The sequence below is a fragment of the Mycteria americana genome, chromosome 2, assembly GCF_035582795.1.
Source record: "Mycteria americana isolate JAX WOST 10 ecotype Jacksonville Zoo and Gardens chromosome 2, USCA_MyAme_1.0, whole genome shotgun sequence".
NCBI classification, from domain to species: Eukaryota; Metazoa; Chordata; class Aves; order Ciconiiformes; family Ciconiidae; genus Mycteria; species Mycteria americana.
Window position 1 is genome coordinate 37,088,756 of NC_134366.1, and position 18,493 is coordinate 37,107,248.

The 18,493-nt window shown below is 41.1% G+C and overlaps 1 protein-coding gene and 1 long non-coding RNA gene across 2 annotated transcripts; one reads left to right on the forward strand and one right to left on the reverse strand.

Moving 5' to 3' along the window:
- Positions 1-7,730: 7,730 nt before the first annotated feature.
- On the reverse strand, positions 7,731-10,597 carry CYCS (cytochrome c, somatic). The gene is made up of 3 exons (XM_075493013.1): positions 10,439-10,597; positions 9,177-9,353; positions 7,731-9,009 (listed from the first exon to the last, which is right to left on the reverse strand). Exons 2-3 carry the CDS (start codon positions 9,343-9,345, stop codon positions 8,861-8,863), a joined length of 318 nt encoding a protein of 105 aa, XP_075349128.1. The 5' UTR covers positions 9,346-9,353; positions 10,439-10,597; the 3' UTR covers positions 7,731-8,860.
- Positions 10,598-10,842: 245 nt separating this feature from the next.
- LOC142405501 (uncharacterized) lies at positions 10,843-18,083 on the forward strand. Its single transcript, XR_012774210.1, has 3 exons — positions 10,843-11,526; positions 14,247-14,286; positions 18,010-18,083. It is a non-coding gene; the product is annotated as an uncharacterized LOC142405501 (long non-coding RNA).
- The last annotated feature ends 410 nt before the right edge of the window (positions 18,084-18,493 follow it).

Here is an 18,493-nt window from a genome sequence, read left to right on the forward strand (position 1 = left end):
TAATATGAAACTCCCAATTTAAAGATTCTCATTATGCTATTATAAAGCTTTTGTTTAGACTTATGCACCTGTGCTACTGAAAGTTAAGAAAACTGCCTTTGAAACCTCTTGATGTTGAGTGTTGTCATAAAATGTACACTTGATATTTACTACTCTTTTCAGTGAAGTTATAAGCTCTCAAATTACATTAGGTCCATAAGTGAAGAGAAAGTGAGCGTATGATGTGCACCAATAAAGCGAACTTCTGCAGATGAAGTAATAAGAAATTCTTACCCAATAACTACCCAATATTTGAAGTCCCTCAGAGTCACCTTCAAGCAGTCAGAGAAGTAGGAAAAAACCCAAAGTCCTTGTGGTTATATCATTATATTTTTCTCCCATGAAGAAGGGACTGGCTGGGCCATTCAGAGACTCTCTAACATAAAACCTATTAGTCCTTGCAAAAGAAACAAAGGAAAAAACAAACAAAAAACCAACCCAGAAAACCCCACCTCCCCCGAACTTAGAAGACCTTACAGAAAATGAAGAGTCCCACTCTTGGTAAAACAAACAAGGGTGATTGGATTGCCCAAGAAAGACCTAAAGAAATCAAAAGACTAGCTAAGAAATCACTGTTCCGGAGAGCATCCTGTGCTACTCTTTAAAGTAAGAACCAAAATCTGTACCCTAGGGTTAGAAAGAAAGGATGTTTGGAAACTGTAACAGTAGAAAGAAAATCACACCTACCTGGAAGATCAGTGGAGACTGTCCCCCTTTTTGAAGAAGTCAAACATGCCCGAGACCTGGTGGAGGTTAGGTGCTGCAGCCACACAGGAAAAGGAGCTGCAGCAAGGGGAGACGAGGGGTAGCAGAGACGTTAACAGTAATGGGCAGTGGGCAGATCAAGATTTAAGATCACTCCGGGTGGCACAACATCTCTCAGCACACCAGCCCAAACTGGAAACTCTCCCAGACTGAACCCCTACAAACTGGTAACAGTTTCTGTCTCTTCCTCCATCCCCCTTTCTAACCGCAGTAGGAGTGGGCATAGGCTTCATGTGATTAGATCACAAAAAGGGGACTGGGAAAGGTTTCCCAGAGCTCTGGCCTGGTGAGAGTGTTTCACAGCCTTAACAGAAACACCCAGGCTGCCAGGCACCGAACTGTCGTGGGTGCAGAACTCGTGACAGTGCTGTCTCTGGGCCATGGTGTGAAACCCTTGGAGGGGACTATCCCAGCTCACTGCAGGCAGTGGGAGAAGCCTTCACTGTGACTTTTCCCCTCTCCCGCTTTCCTGATGATAGAATCAGTGCTATACACAGTGCTGATTGATATGAGAAAAATAAAACCCACTGCTTTACCAAAGGAATAGTTTTCTTAGTATCTCAAATAATGAAAAAAGGTTATTGGAAACCATTTTCTGAGAGAAAAACATAAATTTGGCTAAGCTGATGGGTCAGAGCACCAGGCTGCACTGTCTAGAAACTGAAAACTGGTATTAAAGAGCCAGACAGATGGTACTGTAGTAGATGTGGATACACTGGGCTTTTTCTCTTCACTTGTTGATGACTTGAATTTCAACTGAGTTCTGGATTGGCACAGAGCAGCTCAGAGAACTAGCACCCTTAAATTGAAAAAAAAAAAAAAAAAATCTGCAATGTAAATGTAATTTAGGCCATGCTCCCTATCAACACTTTTTATATATCCTGGCTAAGAAACAAAGGCTGTTTTTCATGCTGACTCTACTGCATGACTACTCTCTCCTGTGCTAGAGCCCTTCTTTGTTGCCCTTTTATCTATATTATGTTCACCATAGCTACTGAAGATTACTGACCTGTACTTTTCAGGTAAGATCTGAAGCTGGAGCAAAATTTAAAGCTATGCCATCAACTACAGTGTAACTCAAGCATGTTGCTTAAGTGGGGACATTAGGCTCTAGAGTTACAGAAGTATCAGAGCTTACAGCCTTGCAAAACATCATTTGATACATGCACTGAGTAAACATCACACCATTTCTCAGCTGGCTGGTTTGCTAATGTGGAATATATATCACTAAAATAAGTGGAAGCAAAGTACAGACTGCTGGAGCCAGGTAGTGTCAATTGGACGACTTCACAGAGCTGAAGCGAAATTAAAGGCATCCAACCAAAGGGATATTCACTGAACACACACAGAGTTGCCAAACCTTCAGCTGAAGGTAGGCAAGTTTGGTTTTTATTGCTTCTGGGTTTCCACTACTTTTCCTTTCATATTGCAATACCTGACATCTACTCAATAGGCTAAAGCACAGACACGGTCTTTGTAACTGCTAAACATGTAATGAGAATATGTAATATTTCACCCTGTACTAACCTTGTTTCATTTCCACTTTGTTTCCCCTTTCTTTGCTTCATTTGTGTCATCTTGATTTCTATCCTGTGACCCTGTTCATTTGTAGAAGACTACTCTATGTTCTTGATAGATTTTCTGACATGGAAGTATCTTTCAACTGCAAAGCTCTCACTTTGGATTGCTTCTTTCTGTGGGGAGTTGTTTCTGATGTGTCATTGCATGCTGGTACAGAGAGAGACGTCATCTTTCTGAGAATTCAGAGCGACAGCAAACACACATATGAGCTAAATTTTTAATGTCTGATCACACTGTTCCTGATAGAGTTAGGCACTGAAAAACAAGCTTAACTTGCAACATACACGTAGACCATGGATTGATAGGAAGAAAGGCAACATGGTCTTTTGAAGAGTTGCAAAGGCTTCATATTCAGGCGTGTGCCAGAAAAGCCATACTGACAGCTAAATTAAAATTGATATCCCCATGAGAAATATCCCAGCTAAGTAAAATTCTGACTCAATGTTACAAATGTTAGTTTTCCTAGGGCCTTAAATAGTAACAATGCTGGTATTTAGTTATACTTGTAAAACTTAACAATGGTTTTCAGAGTAATTTGAGTCTATCATCAAACAACATCCATAAAACAGTACTAAAAACAGAATTAAAGTGCATTTTTCACTAACAAAGGTCATCATGTTCCTACCTAACTGCTAGTGGAGAAACTATATTACAATCTGTATATCCATTTCAAGCATAATACTTCAAGTGATGATACCAATGTGAGCTCCACAGTAGGAACAAAGCCAGAGTATGCATTAGAGATTGCCACTCTTGATTCTTTCAGTAGTCAGAAAGAAACATTTTGCTTTCTAACTGAATCTTTTACCATTTGAATAGGTTGAAATTTAATATGGGCGATTTCAAACTTGAAGTAGCCTGATGAAATATGAAACATGAATCAGTTTAAGAATTCAGAAGACCCTGAACTTATTGGAGACTTGCCAATGCATTCAGCTGTATTAATTACCTCCAGCGCTTTTTGCTGAGCACTTGCAGTAAAACTGGTTTTTGTACAAATGAACTTCGTCTTTCAAACCGTCCGAGGATTGTTCAAAATTACCTTCGAGTGCATGTTGCGAGTTCTTCTGCAGCTTTTTAGTACATTGGCTCCCCCTCCTGTTCATTTGGTGTAAGCAATAAACTGATCAAATGGTGCCAGTTACAGAAGTTTCTCAGCACTTACCATGATTGCTCTTTGGAAGCATGTTTCTGAGGCTCACAAGAAAAGACTATTTCTCAGGTATCCATGTGAAGGACACAATCCTTGTTCAATACATAAGAATAGCTGCGTCCAAAACAGTGTTGTATACAAAATAATTAAATATAACATCATCGTGTGAGGGACAGTTAAAAAACAAACCCTTTTCAGTGAATTTAAAAAAAAAAAATTTAAACAATGAAAAAGGCAATGAAAGAAGGATTTTTCAAGTAAAGTCATTACCTGGAAACTTTAAAAAACAGTCCACTACAGAGTTAAGAGATGTGTAAATTAAAGAGTACATTTGAATAGTAAAGTACAAGAAGCTGCATGCAGTTCAGCCAATACAAAGGAAGTATAACTTGTAACAGTAACACATAAAATGAAGAAGAGAAAGACCAGATGGGTAAGCTAACCAGTGATAATTTGTATGTGAGAATTAGAATTAAAGTCATTCACTATGGCAAAAATTTGTGGAATTGAAAATGTGGTACCTTTCCTTTAAAAACAGCACTGGAAGAACTCCAGATCTAGTATCAATAGCAGGTAAACTGACAGAATAATTGGAAATAAAATTACGGAGTCCTGTAGGAAACATTTTCATTCCTCTCTGTTCTCCAAATAATGAATCAGCAGTGGAAGGAGAAATGCAAGAAATGCTTTCAGGGAAAGGCTGGTTACAGTCAGCACAGGCACATTCCTGCAATGAAACCTGGGTAAAAGCACCAGATTCTTGAGGCTACCAGCAACATGCAGGTGACATCAATGATATTTTTAAAATTCGGTGCATGTGGTGCGTTTGTCCTACTTGTCTGGGAGCATTACAGATCAGGGAATGCTCACATCATCATGCTGCATCTCACGGTAAAAAAAAACCCAACTGAGACATAGTGCAGGTAAAAGCCACATAAAACTCTACCTGCTTTAGTTAGCTCTACTAAAAATTTGGAATTAAAAAAGATCAATGTCACATAGATTAAGAACCATCAGACATCTTAAAAAGAAATTGTCACCAGTCACAACTGAATGGGGACATCAGCAGTGAATTTCTGCAGATTATTGTAAGGATGAGAACACTACTCAATGTTTCCGTCAACATCTTTTCAGTGCTTATGACCAAAAGACTGGCAGTGTGGTAAGACAGGGACAGCACAGTCTTACATACAAAAATATGTTTTAACACATGGAGAATGAGGAAGGAGAAGATGCATCTGAAGAGTGGGTGATTCTGAAAGGAACAAGGCAGGGACTCACATTGCCTGAGCAAGCTGCAGTGAACAGCACTAATGAGATGTAAAACTAGCACAGTAATGACTTCTGATCTCCACTGCCAGGTTTATTTTTATCCAAGACTGTTTAAAATTAAATGCATAAACAACCTGGAAAGAACACACCCTCTCTCCTGCTCCAAGGTATGTGTTTTGAACACTATGCTATAGTTAGCTCCTCCTTTGCTCATTTTCTTTCTGGCTCTCCTTTTGCATAATGACAGCTCCAACAGAGGTAGAGAGCATCTTCTTCCCAGCACACACATTCAATTTGGTGGTTAATGCAGCCTTCTGGAAATTTGGGGATGTGAATCTGTATCCTGTCACAGAAGCAAACATGTCATCTACATTCCTTACCTCTTGTGAGACCTCTAACCAGAAACTAATTATTCAAAAGGTGACCATCATATTTTCTGTATTTCAGATCAAAAGAACGATCCCGGAAAAAAAACATGCAAGTACTTACATGCAAGCTCTGAATCATGAGCAGATGGCGATAACTACCTGGAGTCCTGACTCAGCCATTACAGTGCTGGAAAGGGACAGGATTTCACACCCTTCCCCAGGGTTAACATTTCCTACTGCTAGCTCTGGGCTCCTCCCCTTCCAGAGTAACCTGGTTTTCAAGACATCAGTTTGAAACAGTTCAACTCATCCTGTATGCAGTAACACAGAGACTTCTGTTGGCTTTGGCCCTGAAGAGTTTTTAGGATGTGTTTTAGATAAAGTCAAATGACAAGGCTTACTACAGAGGTAAATGTGTGCACTTTAATGGCCTTTGATATACATGAGAGACTAGAATATCTAATAGTTCTTAACTATTAGCTGTTTAATTTCTGTTCTCCCCCGTAAGAGAAGTACCATGTATCACATTTGTTTTGGATCACTGATACTGTATTTTATAATACTTTCCTTTTCTGGTATATAATCCCACACAAGACTAGATCTATTAAAATGAACAGATCTTTAACTGAAGCTATTATCTACAGTTGCATGGATGGCTACAAACGGAACTTTCCCAAATTTAGCTGTTTGTAGAGCGATTACACTTGAATTGTTACGACTAAGTAAAAAAGAGCTTCTGTATCACTAAATATCACTGGCCACTAAATATCACTGGGATGCATAAATAATAACTTCTATAATTTTAAAAGTATCCTACCTGTTTCATTTTGGTTTTGAAAAGTCATACTGTAAAAAAGTGTGCTTCTGAATTTTACCTTTTTTCCAGTCATTATTGACATTGACAATCCTCATGCATTTGCATAACTACATGTGAAAATATTACAAGATCAGTTTTAAAGGCATGACCCATCAAATCTGTAAGCTCATAGCCAAGAACCATTTTTACGGGATGGTGCAATGTTTGGCCATGGTGCCTTCATTCCCTAATTTGGAACTGTAAAGGAAGTACTGAAATACCAAACGTCTAGACTGATACCACTATCATAAAGAAGAACAGTAAACTTGCTACTTCACAAAACGAAGGCAAATCCCACTCCTCCTACTCTATAAAACTAGAAGTCAAAGAACTAAAGCTTGATTCCACAACCAATCTGGATGCCTCCCTCCCACCCTCCAAAAAACCCACCCAAGCACTTGCATTAACACTTATCTCAACAAGTGATAATCTAACCTTCCATTTCAATGCTCTTACTTCGCTGATCCACTAGCAGAAATATATAGTATTGTGTTTGTCCAATGGCAAATTATCTACTACAACAAATCTTATAAGCTGCTGCTGTTCAGAGCTGTATACATAGAGAGAAAGGTCAGAAAGGTCTTTTCCCTAAAACATCCTTGTTTAAAGGATGCATCCCCAGTCTAGAATGAAGAAGTTCCATTTCCTTCATTTTCAGGGATATGTATAAGCTGCACTTGTCTTTGTACCAAGGTCTCTGAGGTACGCAGATAGAACAAGCCAAGCTAAATTGTATCCCCTAGTTACTTTGGACAAAGGATCACTCTGTTTTCTCCTGAAGGAGTTTTTCTGATGATGGGTAACTTACTTTTTGTAAATTGTTGCCTGTGCAGAATTAAATGCCACCTTACTGCAAAATCCTCTTCTCTATATCTGTTTCTTCTCCAGCTCAACTAGGGAGGAGCAGCAGCTTGGAGATCACAAAGTTTTTTGTCATGTCATAAAGGTGCTGACAGAACAGAAAGTGTCACAACTCTCTCCATGCAATCCACGATAACCATTTCAGAAGACTGCAGAGCTAGGCAAGGTTACATTCTCTATCTACGACTACTCTATCAGGCTTTTGGCACAGTGAAAGCCAAGTTCTGCATAGCCATAAAGGTGCTACAATGAACATCACTTCTGAAAATTAGAACAGTCATTAACTACTACAACTTGAAGGTACCTCTTAACAAGCTTTTAGTAAAGAAGCTGCTGTTAGTTAATATAAACTCTGCCTTTCCATTTGCAGGAAATGCTGCTTGCACATTTAGTTTGAAAAAAGTCACAAAACATACAGCAGCAACCATTGAGACAACTTGTTAGTAATCTTAATTCTTTTCACTCATTAATTCTGAATAACAGGCCTTTGCAACTCAGCCATTAAGCACACTATTCTACTTGACATAACTCAAATTCAGCCAATCCTACAGCACAGCTACAGCTTTCAAGGTACTTTCAGTTTTCTCCCATCCCACTCAGGAAACACAGCAAAAGTCCCATTGTAGAGAACACTGGTGGAAGAGCTTAGCTTTACCAGTTCTAGTCCAAAATAATTCCTAACTCTGCCACGCTTTTAAGTACTTCAAGACCAACTCCATTAGCATTTACTTTTTTTTCATGCTGAGCTTTTGCTTGTCTTATTTCTTAATGATGTAAAGCTGGACACCCAACTTTCTTCTACATTGCCTCTATTTTTCACTTAATTTCAGACACATACAGCAAACAAGACTTTTAATTTTTTTTAATTTACAGTATTGATTGCTCTGAGTTATGCCTTACTGTTGGTACACAGTAAATACATTCATCTGAACAATTCACTTAGTATGAAAAAAATGCAGTTAAAACATTAAAAATACCGCTTTACACTGTGTGAAACAGAACCTTCAGAAGTAATGACATCAGCTACAACCAGGCACAGAGGAAGACCGTTTCCTTTTAGTGTACCAGCGCATTCATTCCTGTACCCCTTCATCTGAAATTGCCTGTAACAGTAGGTTTTAGGTGAATGCTTCTGCTGAATTAAGAAGATTAATAACTCTCAGCTTGGTCTTTAGCACTTGTATTTCCAGAACAGGACATTTTTCTGTTCTATTCAGTATACCAACAATGGCTGTTTTCACAAGATTTACTGAATGAAGGGTTTCAATAACATTTAAAAAACTGAAGATGTTTCTGAAGGGGAGTTACACTCTACTGGTGCATGCAGCTGTCAAAGTCTGGATAAATTAAGTAACATGCTTCCCCTCGATGAAAAGAAAAGTGGCTGGGCACAACTGTCATTTCGCAAATAGTACTTAAGTCAGATGAAATGCATTCTTATCGCAAGCTTTAGACAGATTAATATACCACAACACCTAGCACTGATTAAATTTAAAAAAATATTATCTTGTGTTTTTTTTTTTTTTTTTTAAATCTTTAAAGTAATGTGAAAGATGATGTATGGTGGAAGATGCCAAAAACCACCCTGCTTTTTAATCTGGAAGAGTTGGGCTGTCAAAGCTATTATGCTGTTGACAATCACTCATTTGATTATTTATAGATTTTTTTTTTTAAACAATGAAGAGGCAGGAAATGTTTTTGTTCTTTTTTTTTAATTCTATGATCAAGTATGACTGAACATTATAGTCATTTAATTCAACCCAATTACACAGTTTCCATTAAGTTAATGGCTGCCAAACAAGCGTGTACCCCAGTGACCCACTGTAAGCAATGTTATCTGATGGGCGAGACAGATTTAAAGGTTAGACACAGTACATGTAAAAATAGAAAGTTTAAAAACCAATCTCATCACAGACATTTCCATTGCCATCTCCTTTGTGAAATAAATAAGGCAGCAGATAACTTTTACTTTGAAGTGGCATCTTTGAGGTATGCTATTAAGTCTGCTCTCTCAGACTTCTTCTTAATACCCGCAAAAATCATCTTTGTTCCTGGGATATACTTCTTTGGATTTTCCAAATACTCCATCAGAGTATCCTCGCCCCAGGTGATACCTGGAGAGAAGAAAAAAAGACAGTTAGTGACTTCAGAATAACAAACCATTTATATTCTTGTCCTCCATATTATTTTACCTTTTGGCAAATTTCAGTACTTCTAGAACTATCACCAAGAACTGAATATTTTTGTCCCTAGTAACTCATAAGAGCAGCTTTAAGTTTACCTTTATTCTTATTAGCATCCGTGTAAGAGAAGCCCTCAGCTTGTCCAGTCTTGCGTCCAAATAGGCCATTCAGGTTGGGTCCAGTCTTGTGCTTGCCTCCCTTTTCAACTGTATGGCACTGGGAACATTTCTGGACAAAGATCTTCTTGCCCTTCTCAATATCTCCCATTTTCAGTACTAGACCAAGAACACACACACAGAGGTCAGTATCGCAACTTCAAGGTCACCTGTTCAACAGAAGCTTCAAAAGCGTGCTGTTGGTTTACAAAACCATATATGTAGTCCATCAGTCTAGTAATTCTCCAGCACACTTTCTATCCATAAGCTATAGCTCCTGGGTTTGAAGATTAGCACAGAATCATTAGACTACATAAAAGGTATCAAGGTGATAAACATGCTTGAAGAGCAGGAAAAACCTTCAGCCAAAGTAATTGCCCTACAGCATTTGAAAAGTACAGAGGTAATCTTTGAAGAGTAAATTGAACTCGACTTTCATATATAGCTTGTATATCTACAGTAAGAAAGTTTCCTAGTCATGAATAATCTCGTGTAAAGCGACAAGACTGCCTGCACGTTTTTCCGTTTCAGCTGGAAAAGCGCACCAGCACATCTCCTTGCAAGAAGCCGAGGGTAGCAGGCACAGAGCTGGCCCGCTCCCCTCTTGCCACCAGCCGGGTTGCCTCCCGAGCAGCCGGCAGCAGCAACGCTATTTGCACGCGGTGTGGCGAAAGCACCCAAGGGCAACCGCAGCTCCCGGCTCCGGCTCTACCTGCGCGGAGGCTGACCTTGAGGCCAGGAGCAGGCTCCCGCCGCGGGGGCCCCTCCAGGCGAACGGCGCGACCCCGGCACGACCCCAGAGCGGCGGCTGGCGCCCTCAACGCGCAAGGGCGCGCGGGCCAGGCCGCGCCACCCCCGGCCTCGAGCGGCCGCCGGCAGAGCCCGGGCAGGCCGGGTCCCCCCCGCCCCCGCAGGACCCCGGCCGCAGCCGCCCCAGGTGGGGCCACTAGGCCCCGCGGTGACCTTCCGCCACACCCCGGCCGCCTCCTTAGGCCGCGGCCCCGGCCTCCCCCGCCCCAGCCCACGGAGGCGAGAACCGCGCTCTCAGGACAGACGAGAGCGCTTCCCGCCCGCCCCCACCCCTCCCGCCCGGCTGCCTCACCGCCCCCCTCCAGACTAACGGTCCCGCCGAGCCACGGCGCCAGGCCCAGGCCGGCCCAGGGCCAGGCCGCGCGCGCGGCTGCCCCACCGGCGGCTGCCCGCACCTGCCTGGCCGGCCGCCTCACTGACGCTGCGCCCACCGCGGTGACCACAAGACCGGTAACTCCCACACCGCCCGGCGTCTGAGCCCAAGGACACGCCGTACTCTGCCCTATGTAAGCCGGTGTTGCCGCAACCAAGCTACGCCGGCACTCGGCCCGCCCCTCCCGACGTGACAACCAATCAAGTGCCGGCTTATAGACCTCTCATTGGTTGTGAAGCCTGTCCAACAAGGTAAACGTCACGGCGCTAGCGGCTAGCGGGGTAGGTTGCGACTGGCGGGCACCGGACTTCCTCCCCCTCCCCCTCCCTGCGGAATGGCGTCAGACGTAACTCTGGTACGTAAAGAACGGTGGGGCGCGTGGGAGTAGGGGAGGGGAGGGTTCTGGGCGCATGCGCACAGCGCAAGGCGAAGCAAGGGTCACACGGCGGCCCGAGCGGGCTCCGAGCTCAGCGGGCGGCGGCCGGGGCCCGTGGCGTGGCCCGGCCCGGCCCTGAGCGAAGTGCTGCCCCCGCCGTAGGTGTCCTTGCGTTCTCAAAGCTTTCTGAAGGGAGCCCGGAGAATAAAGAGCGGGAAGCGCCGCAGGTTGCAAAAGTGAGGCCGAACCCCTCCAGGCTTGAGAAGGGCTGGCCAGGAGCGCTAGCCAGCGTGCTGCCACACGGGGCTGGGGGGGGAGCAGGTGCGCGGTTGGATCCTCCATCTCGTGTAGGATGCGAAAATCTTCCTGTTTAGAAGGTGAGAGTATTACGGAAGGGACCACCACGAGAAAAGAAGACGGCCCAGATGTCTTCCCAGCGTGCTGGATAACGCGGTGCTTGAAGAGGATGTGTCGATATCCATACAGTGTGGACTTCTAAACAATTTAAGTAATGAATTTCAGACATGGCCACCATCTCACTCTCCTTGGCAAGGAGGAAGAAGAGCTGTTAAAAAAGCCTGGTGTAATAATGTCCAGTGATCAAAAGGCAGTGATCACAGGAGGTGAACTGTTTGCCCTGACTATGGACATTAAAACTGTGAGGATTTCCCACTGACTGACACTTGAAAACCTTTTTTTTTCTGTGTGTGCTTCTATGTTATGCTGGAACTGGTGTAAGTGTGCTCCTCTAATTGCCCTGTGGAGCACTGCTCATCTGAAGTGCCAACATGAAGCAAGAGGGAATGAGGACAGGGTAAAAATACATCAAAGGTTCCTCTGATGGCAGAACTTGATGGCAGAACTTTGCAGACAATTCATAAGAATATTCAGCAAATTTTCACTTCCTCGTTTGGAGAGAGTACATTGTTTTCCACTGCTCATGTTGTCTAGAGCATGAGACACATAACGTTTGTGCAGTTTCTGACGTTTCATCACTAGGTATATACAAAATATTAATACACTCCTAAACTTTAACAATTAACACTGTAATCTTGACAGTACACTTACCACAATAAAACTAATTTGCTTATGATACACAGCTAAATTCATATACTTCATGGGGGGTGAGGTAATACACGTGTACTGGAACCACTTTAAATTGGCATCTTGACTTCTCCCGTTGTTGCCAAACTCAAATCATGTCAGACTCCCAGAATTATGAGGTTGATTGGAAAGACACTAGTTTAAAGGTATTCTCCATTTCTTTTATTTGCCATTTGGTTTTGAACTTTCATGGTGCACGTCACTCATGTTTGCAGACTTTTTACCATGATTGTAAGGACTGTAATTTTTTTAGTAAGGCTTTCGTGTCTGATATGATTTCAGGAGCCAGATGTATGTAACAATATCACAAGACTCATGATAAGACCCATGGTTTCTCTCATCTTTAAAAGAGGAATGAGCTGAAAGTACCTTTTAAGCTGCTTTAAGAAATTACAATAGTGTAAATTCGTAAGCTTCTTTAAGCACGTGATGTGGGCTCATGCCCACTGACATCCGTTCAAAGGTTCTCTCTTCATAGAATGCAGACTTCAAGCATCTGTAACTCTCTTCATTTCTGTAGGGTTTTGCCCTCTAAATATGTATGCTCCATACTGAGCATCGCATGTTGAGCTTCACAGTTAACCTTAGTTAACTGTGGATGGGACACAGCATGTGGAGGGACATTGTAGCAATATTATTTTAATTTTTCTCCGGGAAGCTGTTTTTGAAAACTGTGCCTTAATTCGAGACAGTTCAATTGTTTTTTGTTAAACTTTTGAAATAACGAAATAATGTTCAGGGAAAATACTGGACCTGTAAGGTTTTCAACACTAAAGATTAACATACTAAGGATCGGTCTGTAAAAGGAACTGTTGTCTTCTCTGCCTTACAGCTGACCACTCAGATGTCTGCTGTGTGAGTGACTGCCAGCAGTCATGATACAATATCCTTTCATGAAGGTGTAGATGATACAAACGGAGTATTTGTGGGTTTGCATACTGTGGTGTTAGTGGAAGCAGAGGTTCTATCTAATATAAAAATATACTAGTTTAGGAGAGGTATTTTCACCAGTAAGAAGAGGTATGTCAAATGGAGAGGACTTGACTTAATTTGTTTAAGCCCATTTGGATGTTACTAAGTGTGAATCTGGAGCAACACAGTGGTAAGAACTGGTCTGTAGGTAAAGTAGACAGTGCAGGAAGGGGGGTTGTTCAAGGTGCCCAGTGTTTTATGTTTTGAAACATTCTGCAACAGGACAGAGTAATAGTGAAATGTTACCCTTCTCTGCTAAATATAGCTTCTGTAGTGTATGTTGGCATGAATACCACACATGTTGTATGACTTCCTCTGTAGGACAGAATATGTTGTGGGACTTCCAGAGGCAATGCTGAAAACAAAGTCAGGGCTTTTCTGGCTTTGTGGGTTTGAATTGCTGCAGTAAACTAAAATAACTTGGGGCACATTTTTAATGCGCTATTACTTTCCTACATGTATTAACATTCACTGAGACTGTTTGCCTTGGTGTGGTTTGCCTAGAAGGTTCGTATTTTAGTCTTTCAGTTATTCAGTGCAATACCTTTGTCTTTTTACTACCTCAGACCATTACACAATGGAACAATAGTTATTTTGGAATCGGAATTATTGCTATGTAATTCTGTCCCGAAGGAAGGAAAAATAAACCAAATGTGTGAAGTCCAGTACTAAAGGAAACGTGGCAAAAGAGGCAACCAGTTCTCTTTAAGAGGTACACTGTAGATGAAAGAAGAAAGATGGTCTTATGGGCCTAGACTGGAACTCAGGAGAATGTGGGTTTTTTTTCTCAGTTCTGTGGTAAACTTCTTGTTTGGTCTTTGACAAATACCTTAGAACCCATTTCTTATGTTGAAATCGGGGATTAGGTGCTTGGGTACCTTGGCTGCTTTTCATCCTCTTACTGCGTGGAAGTGGGCCAAGCCTGAGCTGCTGCTAGTTATCAGCTAACCGTGCCAGTGTTGGTGAGTCCGTGATTTGTGCTGCAGTCACGGTGGTGTGAGCTGGTTTTAAGAAAGAGCTTGAGTTATGACCTGAGTCATAAATCTTACCTCATCACAAAACAGTACTGACTACTTTGCACCATTATGATTTCTGAATTGTACTGAAGCTGTTCAGAAGGCCTGCTTTTTTTTTTAATCTTTGCCTTTGGAATTGTTTGGGAGAAAGGTGTATCTCTCCATAGTTTTTCAAACCCTGGTTTATCAACATGAAAGAGCAATTCTGGGCTGGGCTTGAAAAATTCTTGATGCTAGGATCCTTCAAAAATATTCTGCAGTGGCAAACATATGCTTTGAGGGTTACTTTTCAATACTACTGCGGTGCAAGTCCTGTCATTTGGAATATACTGATGGCTTTATGTTTATTATGTCTTTTACAGCGCATTTGGATGGAAGAGAGGAACCTGTTCACCCAAACAGGTAAGGAACAAAGATGGAAAACATTATAGACCGAAGAGTGAATAAAAATGCCTGATGAATGGTGTGCCTCTAATCTTTGCTGCTTGCTGTGTTTTATACAGTCTAAGACAGGGCAAATGTGCCACCACTTGAAGGGCAGAGTCTCTGAGATGCTGCTGTTGCTAAGGCTCACTACATATTAGGCTCCTTCTTAAGACAAAGCTAAATTTGTGCATAGCATCTACTTTTGTGTAACATCTTCATCAAACAAGTCTTGGTTTTATTTTAAGCTCTGTTTATAGTAATTCCTTGTGGCAGCGTATTTGTGCTATGTGCAGTTGTCTCAAGACAACATTGTGATTTTTATTTTTTTTTAAATTACAAATGTTACATTGACTTGAATATCTGGATTACATTCAATGCATATTTTCCATTATTGAAAAGATAAAAGCTATTCTCAAATTAAAAAGAACTGCTGCTGTATTGTCACATGCCTGTGTTATAAAGATAAAATATTTGGGAGTGGGACATAGAAATATTTTCTGCACCCTAGGATGCAGAGTGGCAGTTAAAGGATTTGATCTTAGCACATGAAGGCAGAACTTGGAATTCTCTCCGTATCTGCTGTTCGTGTGGTTTTGGAGAGTGAGTTTTGTAGGCCCATGATGCAACTACTTGCCCCTAGGGGAGATAAGGGATATTCTGCTATGAGAGGTTTCAGGTGAACAGAGAGGCTGAGAATTGCCTGGCCAGGATGTTGTTGTAGACTCCAGGTAGGCGCAGGGTGAGGCAATGCTGTTCACCATTGCAGTAAGCTATCAAAAAAATGACAGGTAACAGGTAGAGAGACACCAGCCAATCCAGCCAGAGTGTGAAGCAGAGCGGGCAGCTGGAAGATTGCCAAAATACTTCACAGCTCAATCAGTCACACAACTGTTATGCCACAACTTACTGACTGATAAATTTACTGATGAGTTTAACAGGTGTGAAAATACCAAAGTACTTTGTCTGTTCTTTGATGCTGTGGATTTATGTCACAGGCATGGAGATTTAATTGGTATCCATTTATTTTATGATGAAGTGTCCCCAAGACTGGTGTAGGTAGAGGTCTCTGTCATTCCCAGCATCTGGCCTGTGGGGAGCTGGGTAGATTAAGAAGATCCAGGGTTCAGAGTCACTCTTCATCAACTTAAAACAGACACAGACCTCCAGTTGAGAACATTGTCTCAATGACTGTCTTTTCTATGTTGAGATACTGGATTGCCCTGCTCAAGCATTTGTTCTAGTAGCTGCTTGTAGACTGATAGATGTCGAGTTATCTGTAGACTCTCAGAAGAGTATAAGGAGGCCTTGGACCTCAGTATAAGATAGACAGAAGTGTGGGATACAACTTCTCTGTAATCAGCTCATGGTTTGAGGCAAGTAAGACAACAGGGGCATCTTGTTTGGATGAGTATGGAGGAGTAGTAAGTACAAAACATAAATGCATAAAGTCAGGTAATTTGCAATGAAGCATGGAATAGCAAGGAAGGACTTCCAAATGCAAGAGTCGTCCTAGGATAGGACTGCATCAACTTCTGTTTTACTGTCAGAAAACTAATTCTGAATCCTTGTAAACCAGTTCCCATAGTGAAAGTAGGCTAAAAAGATAGGTGATTCAAGGTAGTAATTTAAAAAAAGAACATTTTTGGACTCAAGGCCAAAGTTAATTAAGTTAACTCACAAGGACATTCACGTTTGAAAGATTCAGGACATAGCAATTTGTCAGTTCAGCTTCTCTTAAAAACGTAGTTTTGTTGCTTTTGGAAAAGAACTTTAAAGGCTCAAGAACTGAAAGACAAATAAAAGGGTATCCCTTTGTTAAGTCCATTATATTTTTAACTTTAAAGCTAGTCTCATGCTATTGTGGAATTTGCCATAGTTTACTGGAAAGCTTAAAATAATAGAGGTATAATAAATGTCCTTGGGCATTGTCTGAGAGTCTGATTCCATCTGACAAAAAAGCATGCTACAAGAACAGTAATTTCTACTGACTTCAACTTCTATTTTTAGGTGGCAAGTAATTGGTCAAAGCTACCACATTTTTAAAAAAATTTTTCAAAAAATAATTTTTCTTTCTAATGAATTAAACAATTGGAAGAATTTCAGCCATATCCTGTTTGGAGGGGATGACAATTGCCTACATTGGTAATACTTTTGCTTTGCCTATCTGTGGGAGCCAAAGATTACTGTCCTCTCATTTACATGATCAGTTGGGACATTATCTTCTGAATAATCCAAGCTGTAGAGTAAGAAGCACTTCTACAGCAGCTTAAATGAAGATATTGTCAAATTACTCTCCGAAGTATCAACTTAGCCCTGAGAAAAGCTCCAAATTAAGACTCCTTTTGTAAGGAGATTTGTATGGTTGGGTCTCCTTATGTAATGATGATATGCTAATCTAATGTAATCTACTAAAGCCTACACAGTTCTTGTATTTAAGCTATAGGCCAGACAGGAGGAACTTTCATGAAATGAGAGCACTAGCATGGCCCCACGATTCAGATGAGAGTCTTAAAAAATAAAAGCTTTGCTTACCTTAGGATTTTCAAAGGAGAAACCATTTATAACATAAGCAGAAATAGGGCCATAAACTGGCAAATTTAGCCCTGTTCTCCCATAGAAGTAAAACTAGTGTGCTGTGGCAGGCTTAATGCTTTTAAGTGTATATCCAGTTCTCTGAAGAGCTACGAGGGCTCTGTGTATAGCAGCAGGAGGAGCTGTTGAGTGTGAAGCCTGACCAAGTCACGAGACAACGTGTTCACGATTCATAGATCTACAGGCCATCTTCTTCATTGAGAGGAAATCAGTGCTGCTGGTGGTAGCACCCACGGGATGTTTCTGTCAGTGGAGAGGTAGGATTCCTCCCTGCAGAGATCTCATGCTAGTTTTGCTGCCTGTTGTGTCAAGTTTTTAAGAGTTTTGTAACCAAGTAATCGCTTGGCTGGTAATTTTAGAATCAGGTTTTAATATCCCAGCTTCATTGTCTGCTTAATTTTACATACGACTTTAGGAATGTGTCAAGTATTATATCAGAGCAGATTAGTGGTTTAGTATTGTTTCTGACAATGATCAATGCTGGATGCTTTGCGGACACTAAAAACTGCCCAGGATGAGCTTACTATCCTAAAGCATGAAGTCTCAGAGCACTGAGAACACTTAATCCAAACTACTAGCATTGCAGATGTTTTTCCTATGCTCCTAGGATATGTCTCTAAGCCTTTTTTTTAAATGATATTAAGCGCTTTGCCTTCATCATATTCCAAGCAGAAAACTAAACAAGTAAATTAGAGTGTACTTTCTAAGTTTCTTCTTTTGTCTGATGAATTTGACCAAACAAAAAATCCCACAGCTTTTTCATTCAGGGGCTTACAGGTACATGATACAAATGACTGATGAAACTTTTCTGTAGTAAATGTGTTATGTACTCATTGCTAAGTTGTAGCTTATAGTTTTTGGGGTTTGTTTGTTTGTGGTTGTGAGTTCTTTTTAGTTTGGTTTGGTTTTGTTTTTTTTTTTTCCCCAGAAAGAACAAGTTCAGTTTTCACATATCCTTCTTGGGGCATAACTAATCTCCTGTTTTTAATAATTCTTGCTCTTTTCCAGACTTTTTTGCTTTTTGTTACTTATGAAATGTGCTGAACAAAACTAAATGCAAGATACACAAGAATTATGAAATAACATAATATTCTGTCTTCTGTGCAGCTTAACATTAATCTCTCCTGAACAGTGCTAGAGGCAGAGCAAAAGGCAGGAGTCTGCACTTATTTTGAAACTGTTCCTCCAGGAGGTAACAACTATTTTAAAACCCATTTGTGGCTGAGTTTTCATAAACAGTTCTTTGCAGTATGTTTCTTCATACTTCACTTTTAAATTTCATCTGTTATTATGCTGCTCAGTTACTTTTGTACTAAATTCTCTAGACACTCTCCTGTACTCTTCTTGTGTCCTAATGAATGCATTAATCATCTCTGTTTTAAGAACCAAAAGACTGATTGTTTCTGAGATGTGTAAAGGAGGGATAGAAAGTGAGTATCCTCTCCTAATGGAAAGTAAGCTTTCTGACTTCTGTGACATCATTTTCTGTATATCCTCTTGGTAGTCACTGAACCCTTTGTACTCTGAATACTTGCACAGAAAATAGTGTACTGCTGGGGCACTGTGTCCTGGCTGGCCTCCTGAAGATCTC

What these genes read in the sequence shown, in the direction of transcription:
- CYCS (XM_075493013.1), bottom strand. Translation starts at nt 9,345, where the DNA reads ATGGGAGATATTGAGAAGGGCAAGAAGATCTTTGTCCAGAAATGTTCC. An exon ending in GGATGCTAATAAGAATAAAG is followed by an intron (nt 9,010 to 9,176) that starts GTAAACTTAAAG and finishes TCTTCTCTCCAG; the next exon opens with GTATCACCTGGGGCGAGGAT.